Raw genomic sequence first — 21487 nt, 5'->3', positions numbered from 1 at the left:
TGCCACTCCACCCACTTCAGAATCCAGCGCTTGATCATCTTCGACTTTCAAGTCACCCAGATGGATTTTTTTTTTTTTTTTTTTACAATTCATTCCGCACCAGTTCTGTGCAATGAAGCATCGCATTTAATTTAAACCGAGTTGAGAGCTCTTTGACGCCGCCAAGTTTGTCTTGCCTCAGCTTGATGAAATGTCAAAAGCGATGCCGATGAAGAGCGCGAGTGCTCCGCGGTTCTTCCTGCAACCTCCTCTATGCCCGAGGCGGGACGTTCTCTCGGCGTCCAGATAAAGTTCCGGAGACAACATTTTTTTTTTTTTCAGCTTATCAGGTGCTTGACTTCCCAAAAGGAGAGAGAGGAAACTTTCCCAGGCTTCCAGCAGACAGAGTGGGAGGAGATGGAGAGGAAATGCGGATCTTGAACACTTCCCAGAGTCTCCATGTGTGTGCAGCCTGAAGAGAAACACACACACACACACACACACACCCCCACACGCACACACTAAAGATTTCTTTTGGAGTCACCTGCCAGCGTCCAAACTCAAAGCTCTTTCCCTGCCTCTTCTCCCTTTTTGCGCCTCTCCCTCCCTCTCTGCATTTTTCACAGGCTGAGGCATCCATGGACCCTCTGGCTCCGCCGCTCTCCTCAGCGACTTGGAAAGCCGGGGGAACTTTGTGAACTCTGCCGAAGAAAAGTATTGGATGGGACGCGGCGTGGCGCAGGACAGCAGCAGAAGGCTCCTCGGGAGTCGTTGAACCGGAGAGTTACCACCCACCCTGCATACCCTCCCCACTTGGGTGGTGTCATGACGGGTCAGCGCCCGAGCCTCCTCTTCCCGCTGGCTCTGTTGGGACTCCTGGCAGGGCTGGCCGACCTCAGCCAGGGTTCAGCCAGCGATGACGAGGACTACTACATGCAGGAGCTGCTGACGAGGGAGCAGTACGCTCGGGTCCAGATGCCCGAGGGGCCTGACGAGCGTGAAGCGCCCAGGCAATACGGCAAGAAAGCAACCAAAGGGAAGGGAGACGGCGGCAGGCAGGCAGGTAAAAAAAAAAAAAAAAAAATCACGACTGATGTTCAGCATGCTTCAAGTTCTCAGTCAAACTTTATTAGACGGTGAGAGTCAATTTCTAAATCAACAATGAAGGATGGCGGTTTGTGGAGCTCGAGGAACGCAAAATTGAAACCTGTCGGTTGAGTTTGTTTTCCTGGTGTTAGGGTGGGTTTCGGATTTTAAGGGGGAGGAGGAGGAGGGGGGGGGGGGGGTTCAGGTTGGGTATGATGTGGCACCACGGCTCAGGTGATAAGATTGAACCTCCGCTTGCTCCTGATGCTGAGTCATCTGGAGATGAGGATTTCAGATTAAATTAGCGATTGGATTATGGTTCCAGGTGCGTTTGGATGAGGGATCAAGATTAGGGTACGTTTGGGGTTAGGCTGACTCAAGGTCACGGTTGCAATTCGAGGTCGGGGTCAAGGTTAGAGTTTGGCCTTGACTCAGGGTTGGAGCAGAACATTAACAAGATTTATGCAATTAATTTTTTTCAGTTTGGCGGACCGGATTAAAACGTTTAACGGGCCGCATGTGGCCCCCGGGCCGTAGGTTACCCACGCCTGGATTAGAGTATTAGAGTTAGGGGTCCGAAAGTAGGATTAGGTTTCGAACAGGAGGGGCATTTTTGCATCCAGAGCGGTTTCGGGGTTCGAGTAAGGACTGTTCAAGTTTGGCGCCGAGTTTCAGCGCCTTCCGGGAATTCAGCGGACATCTTAAATCAATTGACAACATGATTAATATCCTGGGAAAACGTCGTCAACAACAACGTCCACCGCACTCCACTGTATATACATCCATCAAAGCGGGGCACTTTCTGCCAAGTCGACGCGACGTCCCCCCCCCCCCCCCCCCCCAAAACATGAGAAGAATAGCGACGACTTGAGCGCGTATGATTTCACGTTACGATATTCAGCTATTTCAAAAGACTCTTCCCCAAACTTGATTAAGCAACGGAAGCGTTAAAGACCTTGTATGAAATGATTACACGACACACAGTAGCATATAGAACTCGAGTGAGTCCACAGTTTAAGTGGTTCTGTCGGGTAATGAAGAGCAGATGTGCACATAACATGACCTCACGTGTCACCTGCTTCTTCCATCGAAGACAGTAAATGTTCACATAGGAGATACTTGAAAAGTTGAATTCCTGACAACCATCTTACCCCGTATTATGTCGGGTTTTTTTGGGTTTTTTTTTCTTTGACACGCTAATCCAATAACCATATCTCCTCTATGCATCTCGAATCTGCTGAGTTTAACTTTAGGAACGCACTTTTGCGGCCGCCGATGATGACCTGTCGCGTTCCTCCATGCGTGAGTTGGAGGATAAAGACTTTCAGATGTGCGACGGATTGTTATCACATGGGTGCACTCTTGACATTTAGCTGAATAAAGAAGAAGAAAAAAAAAAAAAAGAAAAGAAAAATGTTCCTCTCATTCCATCTTCAGTGGAATGTGACTCCTCGGCCCAGTCGTGCCTCTCGTGGGGTGTTTGATGGATGAGAGATCGGTCTATACCCGAGTTGAGGGTGGGAGTAAAATGCTATTGTCAGTCTATGACTAAAAAAAAAAAAAGGATTTTAATTGCTTTTTCTTTTTTTTGGGGGGGGGGGCAGAATTTTGCCCTTTTAACATGAATAGAAACAAAAAAGAAGCAAATCTCCTCACATGTCAATCTACATTCTCCCCTTAGACAAATCGTCCAACAAAAAAGTGGAGAACAACAAGAAGGGCAACCCGAAAAGCCCAAATGGAAGCTCAGAAGGAGACGGGCAGTCGGCACGATTTAAAGGCGGTAAGAAATTATTCAAATGTCCACAGATAATCGACGGCCATCCTTAATTTTCAGGACGTAAGCGAGAAACAAGACATACACAAGACTACTCGCCTGTAACAAACTGTTCAGCAAAAAGCACATCGTGTTTAGTGTTAAAAAAAAAATGACCGCCACATGCCTCATTATATGCTCATATCAAAGTTTTTTTTAACACCACCCGGTGTTACTTTTGGCCTTCAGGGCCGCATGCGACATGTGAGGCCCGGCCTGTCCGCTATCTAGTTCGTTGCTGTTCGCGCCAAGCAGATGTTTTATTCCCACGTGGATCTGCTGGAGGATTGCATACAGATGCCGTTAATGATTTAAAGCTCGGCCGCAAACTTAAAGCCGGTTGGGCCCGCTCGGGGGCTCTTAATGTGTTATGATCGTTACTCCACTCAGACAGTCGATTCCAAGCGGATTTTATATGCAGTGTTTGACAAGTTGTTGGCTTTGTTTAGCAACTTTTAGTCCTTGGCCTAGCCTTTAGCCCTGTATATGAGATTATTTCGACGTGCACTTGTGAACCAGTAACACTTTTTGGAGTGAATTTCTGTTGGCTTTTTTTTTAAAATGAAAACTAAATCAATTAATGAGAGACAAAAAATAATAACTCACTAAAATTACATTTTGCATTTCGAAAACTAGCTAAAATTAAGAAATGTCCTTAATTTTCTGTCTTGTCTCTTAATATCGTACAAAACCTTTCAGGGTTCTTTTTAAATTTAATTTGTTTTGGTATTATTGTAATGACGTACAGAATAAGATGATTAAAAAAACACTTAGGGAACTCTTTTTTTCATGTTTCAAATACTACTTGATACCACCCCCCCAACTCTAACCCTAACTCCCACAAAAAATAAAATAAAATAAATAAATAAATAAAAAATCTAAAACTAATAGCAAGACTCACATGCGTATTTGCGTCGTTTGGGACATGATTTTCCAGATTTTGGCTTGAGTACATTTTCCTTCAGTCACAGTATAGTTTTACAGCACAAATTAATTCAGCGTGTTGTGGAAAATATTAATTGTCTCACTGGATGGCAGAGTTGGATATTTATTTTCTCTAAAATACGAGGGCACATTTTGGCTGGGATTCGGTAAAAATCCAAATCCAGAATGCACATTTAAAAAAAATAAATAAATGAATAAAAAACAAAAGACTTTTCTTTGTCCGGCTGCATGTACAAAACGGTCTTCTCAGATGTTATGTCACTCTTGAGCGGGAAAAAGCACAGAGCGCCCCGAGAAAAAAAAAAAAAAAAACCTTCGGCTGTCCCAGACTCTTCGTCTCTTCCATCGTCATTATGGTTCCTAAAAGACCATCCAATCTTTCACTTCTTTTTGTGTTTCTCTTCGCCTCTGCAAGCACTTAATGGCCGACGTCCGCTCCAAACTCCACTTCCAGCTGCAAAATGAAAACATTCCTCCATGATGTGCAGCTTTTTTTTTTTCCCCTCTCCATTTTTTATTGTGGCTCTGGTTTTCCAAAAGAAATGCATCCAGCACACTGCCTCACCCATGCCTGACGACTGATGTAGTCGACTCATTGGGCACTGGTAAAAAAAAAATAATTTAAAAAATTCCTTTTTCTGAGAATAAAAACTGCATTTCTGGTAGTCATCAAGTGAAGATGGATGAAATGCGTTGGAGTGGATTCTTACACACCAATGTGTTAAGATTCCTATCTTTGCAGAGGATAAAGAATATATTACCGTGAGTATGGTCTAGTGTCTTTACGTCTTTCTCACGCTTTACCCAGAGTGCCCTCCTATGGGACTGGAGACGCTTAAGATCGACGACTTCCAGCTCCACGCGTCTACCAACAAACGCTACGGCCTCGGTGCGCACAGAGGTCGCCTCAACATTCAGGTGAGGCTTGTGCTAGAAAGAATAAAAATAAGGTACGGAGTTTCAAACGTGTTTTGGTAAGTTTACGCAACTACGGCTAACGAGCTGTGATGCTAGCACGTTAGCTTGGGTTGAATTTGGCGTACATCTGGACTAAAGCGCCGCTGCGGTGCTTCCCCGCAGGCCGGTCTCTACGAGGACGACCTCTACGACGGCGCCTGGTGCGCCGGCAGGGACGACCCGCTGCAGTGGCTGGAGGTGGACGCCAGGAGGCTGACCAAGTTCACGGGGGTCATCACACAAGGCCGCAGCTCCCTCTGGTCGTGAGTACGCACGCACGGCGAGGCGCAGATGGTCACGCGGCGAGGATGGAAAATGTCCGGTAGCGCACGCTTGCTTTGAAGGAGAATCACAGTCGGGGCGGGGGGGGGGGGGGGGGGCCGGGCGACTCTGTACCGGAGTAACATCTTCGGATTTTCATTTTTTTCATTCAAAAAATAAAAACAAAATTTACGATGACCGCCTCTCAATCTGCATTTAAGCCGCAGTACCTCTAAAAAAAAAAAAAGAAAAGCTGCACCAGGCTATAAGCCGCAGTTTTCTGCGTTAAAAAAAATAAGGTACATAAACTGATTTTTAAAACTGTACATTTTAACACAGCAACAACTTTGCTGATTAAAAAAGAACAGACCCAAAAGAGAGAAAAAAAAAATCGAGATTTATTTAATGTATTTTCTGAACTATAGCGCCCCTACCGGTGAAAAAAAATCCACAGAAAAGCCACAGTGATGTATTAGCCGCGCGGTTCAAAATCGAGGAAAAAAGAAGCAGCTTATAGTCCGGAAAATACGGTAAATAAACATCGCAATATATGGCGATATCGCAATTTGACACAACTGTATGGATAATGTATCGCGATGAACACAAAGCTACATCGCAATATCAATAGTTGGAGCAGGTTCCGAAAGTGTTCCTAATAAAGTGGCCTGGTAAGAGTGGATGTGACATCCAGCAGGCAGCTGCAGAGGCTCCCAGCCGCCGGGCCTCTGCGTGCCGCGGCTGCCGTGTCACAGGCGGCAACAATCTAGCGGGGTGGTTGTCAGATGATCCGTAACGGCGCCTGCTGCAATATCACGGCAAAGACAAATACATGACGCCAGCGCTTTTACCACTATTGTTCTGCTCCACAACAATAGAAAACAGGAAAACTTTTCAGTTTGGACACATGCCTGCCCCTCGGGAATATGGCGTAAATCTCCTGTGTGATAATATTCAACAACTGATGTTCTTAATTGGAAATAGCGATATTGACTAATTGAGGCTTTTCCGTTTAAGAAAAAAAAAAAGAAGTGCTTTGTGTGGTTCTGTTTGCACCACCCGAGATTCACATATGAACGCACCGATGCCTGAGACAGAATCTCTCGCAATTAGCTCTGCGGTCTGTGTAGCCGGCCTAGCTTGCGCCTTCGCTCCACAACGGCGCCTTAATTAGCCGAGCCGGGAATTCCTCAGAGGCCGGACCGACCGGGCGCTGGTGCGCTTGTCCGGGAGCGCAGGAATCTCTGCCAACGTACAGCTCACATGTTCGCTTACACAATTCCGAGACATGCTGCGAGACTGCTGACCTACTTTAATGTCAGGTTCCAAATCGCTTTGCTCTGAATTTGTCAAAGTTTCAGTGTGGCGCTTTGTATTTTCAAGTGTCGCTTGTTTGTTAGCAGGGTTGACCAAAAACAAAAACGGCTCAAATTAGACTCCAACTGTATGATTTATTTTTTTTTTTTGGTGTTGAACAGGAGTGACTGGGTGACCTCCTACAAAGTGATGGTGAGCAACGACAGTCACACGTGGGTTACGGTGAAGAACGGCTCGGAGGACATGGTGAGGAGCTTGCTTTGGCGAATCGACAAGAATTAAGCCCGGAGCTTACGCGCAGGTTGCCAATCTTACACGATAAACACTGACGACCCCTCGAGAGGAACGACAAGCTCATCTCAGACCTCGCGACCATCAGTGACTCTTAATTATTGATCCCGTAAATGTGATTAAGCGGCTATTCTGTGCCCTGATCAAGTCGTGTGGCAAGGGGAGTCATTCACAAGCCGCCCACCCGTGAGTCTTTTTGCAGCAAATGCCATACGCCATCATTTGTCTTTCTAAATGCCAAAAGGTGCGACAGGGCGTGGGCGTTGAAAACTTTGGTACAATAAACCACCGAAAGTTTACTGACATTCAACAAGGAGTGCGTGAGAGCGGCCACGTAGACTCGAGAACTTTTTCATTTAATGAGATTTGTAGCAGTTGCTAGCTTGTTAGTTTCCTAGCTCATTATTGAGCTGTTTTTTTTGTTTGCTTGCTGGATGGCTCATTAGCTTGCTAGTTTGTTATTTGGCTAGTTAGCTCGTTAGCTTGGTAGCTAGCTTGTTCACCAATTCGCAAGTGAGTTCTTTTAATTCGGTAGTATGTCGACCTCTAAGGAAATGTTATGGAAAATTTAGTGTTCTATATCGTAATGTATGTTTTGTTTTATTTTTTTGGGGGGGGGGAAATGATCTATTTTGACAGTTACTGCGTTAGCTTGAGTTAGCAGGCTCAAGGAACATTCCATCAATATACTGCTAATTTCTGGCGCTAAAGAATTGAACGTGTCTCATGTCCTGACTCAGCATTTTGTTTGCCTCAGTAGATCTTCAGAGGAAACAGGGAAAAGGAGATCCCAGTGCGCAACATTTTTCCGACTCCTTTGGTGGCTCGCTACATCCGAGTCAACCCCCAGTCCTGGTTCAACAAAGGCAGCATCTGCATGAGAGCCGAGATCCTCGGGTGCCCCTTGCCAGGTGAGCCATATGTCACTTTACACTAATTGTTCAGCACGTTTTAAATGGTCAATTTTTTTTTTTCCTCACACAGACCCGAATAATTATTACCACCGGCGCAACGAGGTCATAACGACAGACGAGTTGGACTTCACGCTTCACAGTTACAAGGAAATGAGGCAGGTCAGTTGTTTGGCATTAATTAGATTGTTTTCCTCGACGAGAGGGTCATAATAGATAAAAATAGATGAAATTGGTTAATTTTTTTTTAGTAAGGCCCGACGGATTAATCGACAAAATTCTATTAAAATTCGCCAATTTTGTGCCAATTATTTTTTTTTTTTATATGAACACATTACAAAATAAGACAAACCTAATGACATTCAAACATTTCCAAAAAAATGAAATAAAAAAATTAATCATTGGATGAAACATTTTTTTTTTAAAATTATCAGACAATTTGAATCCAACTTTTTAAATTGTTAATAGTCTTCACGTAAAGAGGAGAACAGCTGCGTAGGTCACCATGCACATACAATTATAGCGATTAAGAAACACAAGTGCGTCTGAGGTGCTCACAGTGTCCCGAACGGCTGTCGTGTCCGACGGCGAACGGCTCTGCTGCGAGTGCGGCCGTGTTTTTTTTTTTTTTTGATGTGGCGCCTTGAAACGCTCCAGCGTAGCCATCAAAGTCAGCTAAATGGACCGCGTCCTTCTTAGCTCTGCAGCTTCAAGGGGAGGCCCTGGCAAAAGAAAGGAGGCGCTATTTTTAAACCCCTGGAGCCTTTTCACCTCCTCTTCCCCACCCAGCCCCTTTGACATTTCTTTTGAGCGTGCAGGTAGCTGATAGCGCGCCTCGCCTTCAACCTTGTCGCTTTTACATAAAGGACTGAATGTGGCTCATTGTGGCTTCGCCAAAAGAGAACAGCCCCCCACCCTCCCCACGCCATAGTAATGATTGGAGTAAAAAGATGAGAAATTACCTCACTCGCTGAAGAGGCAGAATAAGAATGTGCTTCAAGATGAAGGTCCTTCAGTTCAAGAAAAAAAAAAGTGGTGATAATCAGGGTCGGCATGGCCTTTTATGCAGGCTCAAATTTGAATTTTTGGTTAGTCAGAGCAAAACTTGTTCCATATTTCATCAACATTTCTGGTTAATAATGATTGTTTTAAATCTAGTCAGTTTTACGTGATGGTAAGATAGAAATTATGATCATAAAGTTCCTTTTTTTGTCGCTGCACAGCTGATGAAGGTGGTCAACGAAATGTGTCCCAACATCACTCGCATCTACAACATCGGCAAAAGCCACGGCGGCCTCAAACTCTACGCCATCGAGATTTCCGACAACCCGGGGGAGCACGAAGTGGGTGAGTGTGTTTGCGCCCGTTTACTCACAGTTTCAAATCTCCCCCCAAAAATCCATGGTTAAACTTTATGGCCAAAATTTCAAATCGTGCACAAAATGTCACCAAAGTGAGGTGTGAAGGTTAAGACTTGAGACTTACTTCTGCCTTTGCAATTCACTCAAGGATCATTTTCTTCTGTTTAACTTCTTTGACGTCCAGGTGAGCCGGAGTTCCGCTACACTGCCGGTTCCCATGGCAACGAGGTGCTGGGTCGCGAGCTGCTCCTCCTGCTGATGCAATTCATGTGTCTGGAGTATCTGTCGGGCAACCAGCGGGTCCGACACCTGGTGGACGAGACCCGCATCCACCTGCTGCCGTCCGTCAACCCCGATGGGTACGCGAAAGCCTTTGAAGTGGTAGGTCCGCCGTGCGCTTCGTTCGGCCTGGTGGGCTGCGCGTGTCCTTTGCCTGCAACGTGTCACCTTTAATCAAGCAAATGTGATTAATGACTGGAACAGAACGCCAGCAAGGCAAAACCGGCCGTATTGGATCAAGGGAGCAACTTCAATCCACGTTAGTGGGAAGGACAATTTGTGTTATTAAGATAAACTTTTAAACATGTTTTGCTTACATATTTTAAATACGATATAATAATAAAATAATAATAAAATAAAATCTAATAAAAATATAATTTTTTACTAATCAAATGTGACCCTTAAAGTCGAAAATTTGCCCCGATCCCTGATTTAATTAAGGCCTTTTTTGTTTTTTGTTTTTTGTTTTTTTTAGAAATAAAATAGCCAATATCATAAATTAAAATGTAATAAATATAAAAAATATATATCCATCTAAAACATTGAAAATAGAGAAAATGAGGCTGTAAAAATTCTCTCTGATTTTTCCAGGTAACTTTTACATTGCTACTGAATCTGGATCAAATCTGGATTAAACATGTTCCCACCATGTTTACATTGCGATTTTTTAATACAATAAATCATCTCACCCACACGTATAGCACACATATAGCTCTTGTGGATCTCCATAAAACTTGAGGTCATTTTCCTCCTTGTGCGCAGGGTTCCGAGCTCAGCGGCTGGTCTCTGGGCCGGTGGAGCAACGACGGCATTGACATCCACCACAACTTCCCCGATCTTAACTCCATATTGTGGGAGGCCGAGGCCAAAAAGTTGATCCCGCGGAGGATGTCCAACCATTACGTGTCCGTTCCGGCTTGGTACCAGTCCAAAAACGCCTCGGTCAGTCCAGTTTTTGCTTTGCGTCTTGATTTATTGATTCTGGTTTAGTTTAGTTTGATGAAGAGCATTCACACCTAACGCAAATTCCACCAATTTTCATTTTCATTCGGGAAAGTTTCTACTGATCTTTCGACAATTCTCCATCCTTTGAAATCATTCTAACGCCAAAATAAAATTCCCAAATTGATCGTGATATGTTTTACATATTTTCCTCTTGCTTCCACATTTCTCCACCAACCAACTTCAAGTCTCAACTAACAATTCAATTCAAGCTCTTTTAGCCTTCACACTCCAATTTCTACCGAAAACAAAAATTACTTTATGACTCAAACCTACAGTTTGGGAAATGCACAGCGAGGGGCTTCCATGCCTGAAGAGACTTTAGAAGAAAAAAAGAAGCATGTGGGCGTAAAAACAGCGTCTATTTCGGGAGAAGCGGATGCGCCGTCGTCTGATAGTGACAAGCGGAAATAGAATCCGCGCGTCTATAAAAAGCGCATCGGCGGCGTTGTGACGTTGTCTGGTGTGAGTCACGCACTCGGGGGGTTCCAAAATAGCTGCTGAGGTGCGAGGACACCCGGCCCCTCGGCATCAGGATCAGCGTGATGTTATCAGAAGGCTGCTTGGTTAAACGATGAACAACCGGCACAGTTTAATATTCATTTTAAAAAAATTATTAATTAATAAATAATAAATAAAGCCACTTCCCCATGCGTCCACATCCACAATTTGCAATTTACGCCTCCCTACTTTCGGAATCCCCCTTGTGTACCCTGCTGCAGGTTGCCGTAGAAACGCGTGCTTTAATCACCTGGATGGAAAAGATCCCCTTTGTGCTGGGCGGCAACCTCCAGGGGGGCGAGCTGGTGGTGACCTTTCCGTACGACAAGACCCGCTCGCAGGGCGTGACCCGGGAGCAGACGCCCACGCCGGACGACCACGTTTTCCGCTGGCTCTCCTTCGCCTACGCCTCCACCCACCGCCTCATGACGGCCGCCAATCGGAGGGTGTGTCACAGGGAGGACTTCGCCAAGGAGGACGGCACCATCAACGGGGCGTCCTGGCATACAGCGGCAGGCAGTGAGTGGCAAAATTGAAATCGTCAAAAGTATTGGGACACAGTGACGTCACCAAATTCATTTCAAGTCAGTCATCACGCGCTTTTTTTTTTTTTTGGTCACATGATGTAAGGATGACACTGTGACGCAGACGTGTGTGTGTGTGTGCGTGTGCGTGTGTTGGCAGGCATGAACGACTTCAGCTATTTGCACACCAACTGCTTTGAGTTGTCGATGTACGTGGGCTGTGACAAATTCCCTCACGAGAGCGAGCTGCCGGAGGAGTGGGAGAACAATCGCGAATCTCTTCTCGTCTTCATGGAGCAGGCAAACAACACACACACGCGCGCACACACACACACACACACAGACAAAGCCCACGCACATGAAAAAAAAACACACCTGTGGTGCAAGTTGGAGGTAATTCGAAGCTTTCGTCAGCGCATTTAGTCCGTCTCAACATGTGCCTGACTAGTAGCATGTCATTGTCGACTAGTTCATCTAAGTTGTGCTACTAGTGAGGACAACGAGCATACTAGTACATGAACCTCAGATGAATACGAGTAACGGAAGTAACGAAAAAAAAAAATTGTTAATTGAGTGACAGTATGTGCCCCCACACTGACGCCAAATGTGGAGGCAGGTTTGGAAAGAGAAAATGTGAAGGAAAAAAAAACAAACTCTCCCTAGAATGAAGCTTCTCGTTCCGTCCGCAGGTGCATCGTGGGATCAAAGGCATCGTGAGGGACCTGCAAGGCAACGGGATAGCCAACGCCACCATCGCTGTGGATGGCATCGGCCACGACATTCGCACAGGTACGCGAGCGCCATCCAAGATATTTCGGTATTAACTCACAAAGTCGTTTGAAGTGAATGCGGCCTACATAAAGCAAAAAGCTTTCGTACTCAAGAGCGTGAAATTAAATGCGCAAAAAAAAGTACATTAGCCATTTTTATTCCGGAATAATGATTCCAATTGCAAAATTGCGCGTCAGCTGCTGATGGGGACTACTGGCGCCTGCTGAACCCGGGCGAGTACCGCGTGACGGCGAGGGCCGAGGGCTACAGCATGGTGAGCAAGAAATGCGAAGTGGGTTACGAGATGGGCGCCACCCGCTGCGACTTCACGCTGGGTCGCACCAACCTGTCTCGCATCCGGGAGATCATGGAGCGCTTCAACAAGCAAGGCGGCGGCAAAGTGCCCGTCAGGCCGTTCCAAGCCCGGCGCTCCGGTGACAGACGACCGGGGACTTAATGGCGGCCAGGGAGTGGGGAAGAACTAGAACCTAATCATGACTGAGGGGACTTCCAAGATGGAGAGCAATGTTGTTGAAAATATCTAAATTAAAAAGGCAGCCCGTGAGCGAACTGACGAGAAATTTACAACAAATTTAAAAGTAAACAATTTTTAAAGCAACGGCTCTCACTAACTCACTTGCACAGTTCTCCAGGCGTGCTCGTTTCAAGCAGCGTGTCAGTCCCAAGTGAATTTTACGGCATACATAAAACTAAAGAGAATACCAAAATGTTAAAAAAAAAAAATAATAATAATTTCATCAACCCAAAGACCGCTAGCTAATGCTAAAATGACAGGCTAAGGAATATTAGCATAGACGTATGTATAGCGAGAAGCAAATGATAAATATATATATAGCGCGGGGGGGACAATGTTATGACATATCATAATTCAAAAAGGCTTTTTTTTTTTTTTTTATGTAAATAAAACCAGATTGCCTGAGCATCTAATCTCATGTATGTACATAGAGGACCTGTTAAGTTATGTAAACCACTCCAGAGGCAACGCAACCGATACGCGCATTGCTTCACATGAAATAAAGTTCAATTACTTCAATTAAAATGCTGTTTGGATTTTCATTTTTCTCGCATGCATATGGACATATGTATACCCATGAATAGTCAATTATATCATATTTGACATTAACAAGTGTTTGTAACTTGACGAGTCTTGAGGTTGTCAAAACGCTAAAGTTTAGGGCGAAGCACTTTTGTTTTCACGCAGAGGTGTCCACTTCTCACTTTGGTCAACGTGTTTCGCCGGGAAATCATTGGACCCGGCAAGCTGTATGTTTGTCTTTATCTCCGCTCGTTCTCAAGGTGCGAATGTGCGCCCACGCTGAGGTGCTTCCAATTTTTCGCTCGTCTTGTTGAGCTACGCGAGACAGGGCCGAAATGTTGCGACGCGACTCTCGCTGCGGTTGCACATTGCAATTACTCAAGCGGTGTTTGATTCAAATCAACTGCGGAAGGGGAGGAGGCGTCCATTTGTACGTTTTGGGAATGAGGTTTAATTGCAGTACAGCAGTGGCTATAAAAAGTCTACACACCCCTGTTTAATTGCCATGTTTTGCCTTGTCAAAATTTCAAGATGTTTTTTTCCACCTGTACAACTAAATAAAACAATTTAAAAAGAAACGATGTTTGCAGAAGTGTGCACACCCCTTTATATATGGGATGCGGCTGCATTCAGAAGTCGTAAGTCAAATTCAAAGACAGGAGACAAGCGCAGACTTGCTACCATTTAAAGTGCCTCTGATTAACCCCGCATGAAGTCCAGGTGTTCTAGTAGGCTTTTGCAGACTTTTTATGATCCTATTGGATGTATTAAATACATGAAAATACATTAAAAGTAATTAAAAATAAAATAATAAAAATAATCATTAGATTTAATATATAACATTTATTGTATTCATTATTTTAATTGTTTTTTTTTCAATGAATTAATTTCTTAGAAATTCATTTGAACTATTTTATTAAAAATGTTGCCAATATTTACCCAAATTCGTAGCTTGCAACGTAAATGCGGGCACATTTACTCCGATCTAATTAAATGACGACAACAGCATCAGCCGCTATTGTATGGACACTTTAATCATGGAGGTCACAAAATCTCAACGCACCATCATGTTCTCCTGCTGCATTACAATTGTGGTAATCATCATCATCATTATCATTCATATCACATCATCATGAGCAGCATGTAGCTGTCGATGTTTTCAAACTGAAAAAAAAAAAAGGGAGGCCCAACCACAGAGCTTATTTGCATTCAAATCATCACAATATATTTTCTATCAAAATAGACTATTTAGAAACAACCACCAATCATGAGGTTAATAACTACGGTATTTTGTCCATGGAAAGCGTCCGCCGCGCTAATAAAATACAGATTCTAGATCGTACACACAGGATGTAATAAGGCAACAGTTACGTCTTCCTCACTCGTCGTGTATTTCAACGGCAAAATAGTCTACGCCAACAGCATTTAAGGCATTCATTTTCTTGAGGTGTCATACAATGCAGTAACTCACAGAAAAATAATAGTTGTTGTTTATAGCACGACTTATGAATGCATCCATTCATATTTACAGAAAAAAAAAATGCAACTCTATGATCTGTAATTTTCTTTTCGTACTAAAGATTGTAATGGTCGCTTTTGAAAGTCATATTAAATATGCAAACATATTTCTCCATTTTTTCCAGATACAGCATATTTTGATGATATTCTTTCAATATTACTATTATTATTTTTTTGTCAGAATTTTTCTATGTTGTTGTTTTGCAGTCACATCAGTTGGCTCGTTATTGTCGACCCCCCTGGAGTTAATAGTCGCCGAACTGCTGTCGAATGTTGCACATTTGTCATCATCTTGGGGACGAATCACGCCGCTGATTGCAACAACTCGGCGTCCTCACAAACTTGCTGAAATAAGGAGCATCATTGATTGGTGATAATGGTGATAAACATTGCTCCCGAGCACAAGCGCCGTTAAATCAAGAGAAGTGGGATGGCGAGTTTTAAATATTCATTAATTTCAACAGGGGAAAAATAAAATAATTCATAGGATTAATTATGAAGATGATTTATTGATTGATTTATTTTTATTGACATTTTCTTCCTCACTATGTCACCAACCGTTTTTCAAACAGAACTACTTCTCGGCTACCAGTTTGACGCACACGTCTGAAATAACACATTTGCTTAAATGACCTTCTGATATTCATCTATGAGAAGACACGGATCATCATTTCTCAACAATAATTTAACAAGGGTAGTAAGCAAGATAAATATCAAGATTCAACACTTGTTTTTTTTCTAGAAATCTCTTCATATTCATCAGAGGAACACTTCTACAACAATCCTAGAAAATCACAATGTCCCATCACCGCTGAGTGTATTTTTAGACAAAGGTCCACACGGGCTGCTAAGCGTATGTGAGCCAAAGGGGTAGGCACGTGCACACGTTGACCTCTCAGAGGTGCTCCAGCACCAGTCGCTCACCTGGATACGTAAAAATTGACTTCCAATTTAAAAAAAACAAAAAACAATAAATCCTCTTTGAGGACTAGAGATTGATTGTAAAATAGTAATTGTGCGCTTTACTATTTTTGAAATACTTTTCTTATTACCTGTGTTGTGTGAAATATCTACTATTGTTTTATTTTTAATTTTGGCGATGGGTGCTACTTTTTGGGCACCTGCTCACAAAAGTGTCCGTGCACGTGCCTGCTTCCGGGGCTAACCGGTGTTGGTAAAATCTGTTCCACACCCCTGCAGGACAAAGATATGCATTTGGCCATGTGGCTGATCGTTCTCCAACAAAAAGCAAAGTCGTCCAAGTGAGGGCCCAGAATGGATCCAATCAGCCCATCACAAAGCACAATCAGTGGAAGCATAAAATAAGAGGAATATAAATCCTTGTACCTGAAATTATCTGGATTAAGACGCACTCGAGTACAATCAAGGGACTCGATCAAGAGTGTTCAGAGCTACATACCACTCTTCGGGAAATAATTCTCTCGAGTAAAGCTGGAAGATCCAGTTTCGCTCCCCTTGACTCCGTGAGGCGCTTGTGCGCTTAATCCACGACGGTCCTTCATGGTTTGCGGAACCCCAATCCTCTGGACGGTCGCCATGGCAACCCCGCATCACTCCACCCTGGGTAAGGCGCCGCCTCGGCACTCCGAGCCCGCCGTCGACTCGTTGAAGGAGCGGCTGCGTTTGAGCAGCCGGTCCACGATGTCGCCGCAGGTCTTGCGGTACTGGTGGCGCAGCAGCGAGTAGACGAAGGGGTCGCAAGCCGCTTTGCTGTACGCCAAACACTTGGACACCGCGCCCCAGTGGGGGCTGATTGGCACGGTTGGGAACAACTCCACGATCCTGCAGGCGGGGGACGCCAGACTTATTGAATTGATCTCTTTTGGAACGATACAATAATCCCGCGCGGAATTTACTTTTTTAAATTACTTTATACAATTTCACTTGCTTATAGTGACATCTTTACTTGAACACTCAGACAATCACTTACTTACTTAGGCCTACATACTTAAAAGTATTTACTTGCAAGTGTGGCACTGCTGAGTGCACGGGGAACGGACAAGGGTCCCTCCCCAAAGTGTTCTCGCTCACCTTGTGATGACGTAAGGAGCGAAGCAGAGCATGAAGGTGCCGATGAAGGTGCTGATCTTCGTGGTGGCTCGCTGCCGCCGCCGCCTCTGCTCCTCCAGGCAGCGCTGTCGAACGCTGCAACGAGAAAGCAGTACAACGGTAGCGAGGTAAAGTCATCCAAGCATGACTCGTGCACTGGGAACAGAGAAGGAGCCTTTCGATAAGATGGTCCCACTTTGAAGTAACAGGCTCCCTGGTGGAGGTAATACTGTAAATCATCATTAACTTCTGGATAGAAACATTTGAGTAATATATAATTGTAATGTAAGCATTCAGAAAAAAAGATAGCCAACAATATTTGCATGATGGGCGCTCCCTGATGGAGGTAAAAAGCTCATTTTTATAATAAAACCTCCTTGGCGGTGGTAAAAAAAAAAAAAAAAAAAAAAGTAGTGCAGCCATTATTTGTGTGATAGAAACTTTTGGAAGTGCTTATTTGATTATTAAAATGTCCTTGGCAGAGGTAATTAAAAAAATTGTGTTAGCATTATTTGCACTGAGCAACCTTGGTTGTATTTTTTTAAAAAAGGACGGGAATCATTATTAATGGGACACAAAACTTCCTTGGGGGAGGTAATAATAATTAAAAAAAAGCCTCAGAGCATTATTTGCACGATGGCCGCTCCCTGGCGGAGGTAAAAAGTAAAGATGAGCAACTTCGTTTTGTTCTACCTGGGGTGGATGTCCACCAGCAGCACCAGAGTTTGCATGGTGATGACGTCGATCCTCCTGCAGTGGAAGCGGGCCACTTTGAGCACTTTGAGGTAAGTGACGCACAGCACGACGAACGACAGCAGGAAGGTGAACGAGTGGAAGAGGACCGTGAAGATCACAAACTGCGTTCGGCCGCTCGCCCGCTCCCTCGGCGCGGCCAGCGTGCACGCGGCGTACAGGCGGTGGTAGCCCAGCCACGAGAGGCAAGTGGCGGCCATGGAGAAGCTGATGGAGTGCGCCCAAGTGTAGCCCAGCACGAGGGCGGCGTCCCGGTGGCGCATCTTGGAGTGGTAGCGCAACGGGAAGACCACGGCGACCCAGCGGTCGATGCTGAGCGCCGCCATGCTCAACATGGAGTTGGTGGACAGGAAAGTGTCCAGGAAGCCGGCCGCCTGGCACAAGGCGTCGCCGCCCGGTTGCGCGCGCCTCGCCAGGGCGGCGAGCGTCAGCGGCATGTTGGCCACGGTGAGCAACAGGTTGCAAAAGGTCAGGTTGAGGTTGAAGAGCCCCGGAGCCTGCTTGCGGATCTCGGGGCTGTAGACGAAGCAGATCAGCACCAGCGCGTTGGACAGCAGCGACACCACGATGATGACCAGCACCAAGGCGAACACCAACGCCTCCGCGGGGTCCATCCTCAAATCGCGAAGAGAGACACTTTTCGGGCGCTCATGTCCATGCGGCGGTGATCCTCAAGCGGCCGCGGTCGCGGTCGACTCCGAGCACCCCACCCACCCACCCTCCTCCGGGTGCAGGGAGAAGCCCCCCTGTTCTCCTTCTTTCCACTACATTGCTTCGAAGACGAGCGCGAGAAGGCTTCCCTGCCCTCTTTTTTTTTTTTTGGGCGCAGAGTCAAGCAAACGCTGCGTCGAGCTTCAGGGCTTTTTTTTTTTGTGGTCCTGTGATGCGCTTCGGGAGAAATTACCCCTCCGCACACTGTGTGGGCTAACTCCAGCGAAGACCCTCAGACACAGATGCACACTTTGGCATAGGAGGGTGCAAGCCTGAAAGAAGGATACTCCATTAGGAACACCGAATCAGACCGAGTACTCATTTTTTTGATATACAGTGGCACAAAGTGCGAAATGGGATCCAGACCTAACAAAACTGCAACAGTAAAGTGCAAGAACATATAAACATTTATGAAATAACTTCAAATCTAAAAACAAGACAGAATCAATTGCAATGCTCAATAAGTTGAAAATGTCAATCACATTAAAATCACAATAAACAACCTTGGTTCAAACGTAATAAATCAAATAATTACTCTTACAAGCTTTATTAACTGCTCATGGGGCCCCCTAGTGGTCCCGGGTCCCAAAACAATAACATTTCAAATCACTTTTTCCCATTGAAATGAATGGGAATGCCAGTAATCAGTACCAGTCCTGCCGACCGCCTAAAAATGTGTTAATAAAAATAGAATTTTATAATATAATACTTCATATAATCATACAGTAATCACACAGAAAGAATGAAAAAATGTTCACCCGATTTTTTATTTTTTGCTTCAATTCAATGGCCATTATGTTTCTTCTACTGCTGTGCATGTTTTGGCCACTTGGGGCAGTATAGCAAAAGAAGACAATTGGTGAGCAGCAGTAATAATAGTCATTTTATGCAGAGGATAAAGACTATATCCATTATATCTGTTGACATGTATTTCTCTCCCACATGTGTCCAAATATTAGTTGTTTTTAAAAAAAACAGATTTAATTTTCTCTGTTTAATTGGACAAAACTTCAAGTGAGAGTGACACAAAACAGCTTGAAGCCTCTTTCTGCTCTGATTTGTCTGCCACAGGGATACTCAGTCATCTGCGTGACATTTTCTCTCGCTCTTAGTCCATACAGCATCTCCCACTATTTGCACGCCCGCATCCCATGTTTGGTCTCCCAGGACGCCCAATATGCTAATGCCGTCTGCTCCGTTGGGTTGTTAAGACATCTTGTGTTTCCTCCAGGGAGCTGACGGATGACGCCCCCGCACTTTTGCAAACCCAATCGCCCCCCCCCTCCCCTCAGTCACTAGTACACTGTGGACTTTCCTGCTCCAAAGCATGGTCCTCGGCACGTGACTGCGAGGATGGAGGGGATCGGGGGTGGGTGGGGTGAGTATGAGTGGGTGGAGAGTTATTGTAGTTGCACTATACTGTCCGTGCTTGAGTGTGGATGGAAACCTATTGTAGCATTGAGACGGCATACGTGAAATCTTTTTGAAGATATATATTCGTTTATGTAGTTTTTTTGTTTCCTTTGGACGACAAAATTTTTTTTTTGGGGGGGGGATTAATAAATGTACGCAAAATGGAAAAAAAACCCCCGCCATTTTGACGTTATACCGCCCTCTGCTGTCGACTGAAAAAGACATCACAGTGGATAAGAGCTCAGCGTGTGACCGTCACATGATCAAACCCAGGAAGAACCGTGATTGGTCGAGATTTATCAATTCACAGTCCTTCCTTGGTCCAATTACAGGACTAAATTACTATTTTAACAGGCGCAAAAAAAAGAAAATTGAGTTTTTTGGGCAATATCTGAGGATAGGTCCAAAAAAAAAATTAAGGAAAAAGGACAATTACCCCCCCCCCCAAAAAAAATGCTATTTCCCTTTCTGTGGAGTGCGCTAGATTGCTACAGGTCTGTCGTTTGAGGCTGATTCCTCCTGTCAGAAGAGTGAACGAGCGCAGAACTTGACAGCGTGCGAGAGGGCCCGCAGCTCTCCCCCTTTTTGCTGCGACAGCGCCCGTTTGAACGGGCTGCCGCTTCCCATCCCACACTTGATTTGCCGCCGACTGACAGGCCCGCGCCTACGAGCTGAACGCGGCGTTCACCTTTTGTATGCAACGTTTTCGCACGTTATCTTGGGGTTCCTCTCCAAGAACTTCACCCTAGAAGACGTTTGCGAAGACTCGTTTTGAAAGGTGTATATAATGTCTGACACTTTTTGGGAGGGGGGAGGGGGGGGGTACTGGAATGAGGAATGAAAGCGTTGACACAGCCATGAGCCATACATAAAAACCAACAGATGCGACATTCTATCACTATTATAGGTAGATTTTCTGATTTCTGATTCTAATTCTTTAGCATACCACTAGAGGGAGCCATTGTAACACTCGTGGACTGGTAGATTTAAAAAAAAAAAAAAAAAGTGGTACAAAATAAAAAAAACATTTTTATTCTATGCATTCATTAAAATTTTGTCTGTGTGTATATTTGGGACCCCTTTGACAATGAGATGCCTCATCGCTATGTAAATACATTTAAATAAATTCTAATTATCACATTTATTTTCAGCATCAGTGTTGCCCCTTGATATTTTGTCACATTTTGCGCAATTCTTTACTAAAAACAAAAATAACGAATGCAAGTTCCAGCACTGCAACTGATAAGATGCGGAAAAATTACTACAATGATGATTTCGCAGAAAGTATATTGCTGTACGACTCCCACTCCTACTTAGTCGAACATTTTATCACGACTCAAACAGACTGCGCATGTCACAGCCCTCTTTCATCAGTCTGTGGGAGCTGAGATTGAATGTAAAGATCACCGCGTACAACCAGGTAGGTGCACGTCCACGAAGTCAACTTTGCGGGGCTCAAATTCGCCGGCGGCAAATTAATCACAGAGACAATGTTAACAGGTGCAGCAAGCTGGTGGCTGGGTGCCATTACCATCTTGACATGGGAATCATTTCCTTTCTAAATGTCAATGAACAGATGAAATGTGAAATAAGTAACCGCTAAACAATTTGTACTTATATGATTAAATAAAAGTGCAATTTGGGAAAATGTCATAATTATCAGTTATATATATTTTTTTTAATTCAGTTAATGTTAGGAAATGTACCACATGTCTTCCAATTTCTTAAACATGGCAAAAGAATGGTTGTGGACAAAAAAAGGCCTTTCTATTGAGTATCCTCGTGTCATACATTGAGTCATTTAATCACGGGTGCCCTCTAGCGAAACTTTACAGCATTACTGGTATGAGCGTTATAAGACTTCATGAAACCGCACAATTTAATCTGTGGCGCCCTCTTGTGGCGCCCTCCTTTTCTGTTTGAAAAAATAATGGGAACAAATTCTAGTCATACGCAGTAATAAGCTT

At 44.5% G+C, this 21487-nt stretch overlaps 2 protein-coding genes across 3 annotated transcripts; one reads left to right on the top strand and one right to left on the bottom strand.

The window, feature by feature from the left end:
- Positions 1-376: 376 nt before the first annotated feature.
- On the top strand, positions 377-12982 carry cpxm2 (carboxypeptidase X (M14 family), member 2). The gene is made up of 15 exons (XM_088284181.1): positions 377-440; positions 606-1042; positions 2747-2848; positions 4635-4744; positions 4907-5046; positions 6520-6604; positions 7410-7560; positions 7634-7722; positions 8784-8907; positions 9106-9302; positions 9963-10142; positions 10925-11222; positions 11388-11527; positions 11917-12016; positions 12196-12982. Coding segments are annotated over exons 1-15 (2415 nt in total). The 5' UTR covers positions 377-438; the 3' UTR covers positions 12456-12982.
- Positions 12983-14114: 1132 nt separating this feature from the next.
- LOC148317596 (G protein-coupled receptor 26-like) lies at positions 14115-18191 on the bottom strand. 2 transcript variants are annotated; one of them, XR_015840038.1, is made up of 4 exons: positions 17337-18191; positions 16626-16739; positions 15994-16376; positions 14115-14918 (listed from the first exon to the last, which is right to left on the bottom strand). XR_015840038.1 is itself a non-coding variant. In XM_088284504.1 (3 exons), exons 1-3 carry the CDS (start codon positions 18008-18010, stop codon positions 16145-16147), a joined length of 1020 nt encoding a protein of 339 aa, XP_088140630.1. In that variant the 5' UTR covers positions 18011-18191; the 3' UTR covers positions 14115-16144. The 2 variants fall into 2 exon arrangements, 1 of the variants encoding a protein (XP_088140630.1); XM_088284504.1 differs by having other exon boundaries at positions 14115-16376.
- Between the last annotated feature and the right edge of the window lie 3296 nt (positions 18192-21487).

The sequence above is a fragment of the Idiotropiscis lumnitzeri genome, chromosome 20 (assembly GCF_059441095.1).
Source record: "Idiotropiscis lumnitzeri isolate Australia: NSW breed Sydney's pygmy pipehorse chromosome 20, RoL_Ilum_1.0, whole genome shotgun sequence".
Lineage (NCBI taxonomy): Eukaryota > Metazoa > Chordata > Actinopteri > Syngnathiformes > Syngnathidae > Idiotropiscis > Idiotropiscis lumnitzeri.
This window is presented reverse-complemented; position numbering and strand designations above follow the sequence as displayed.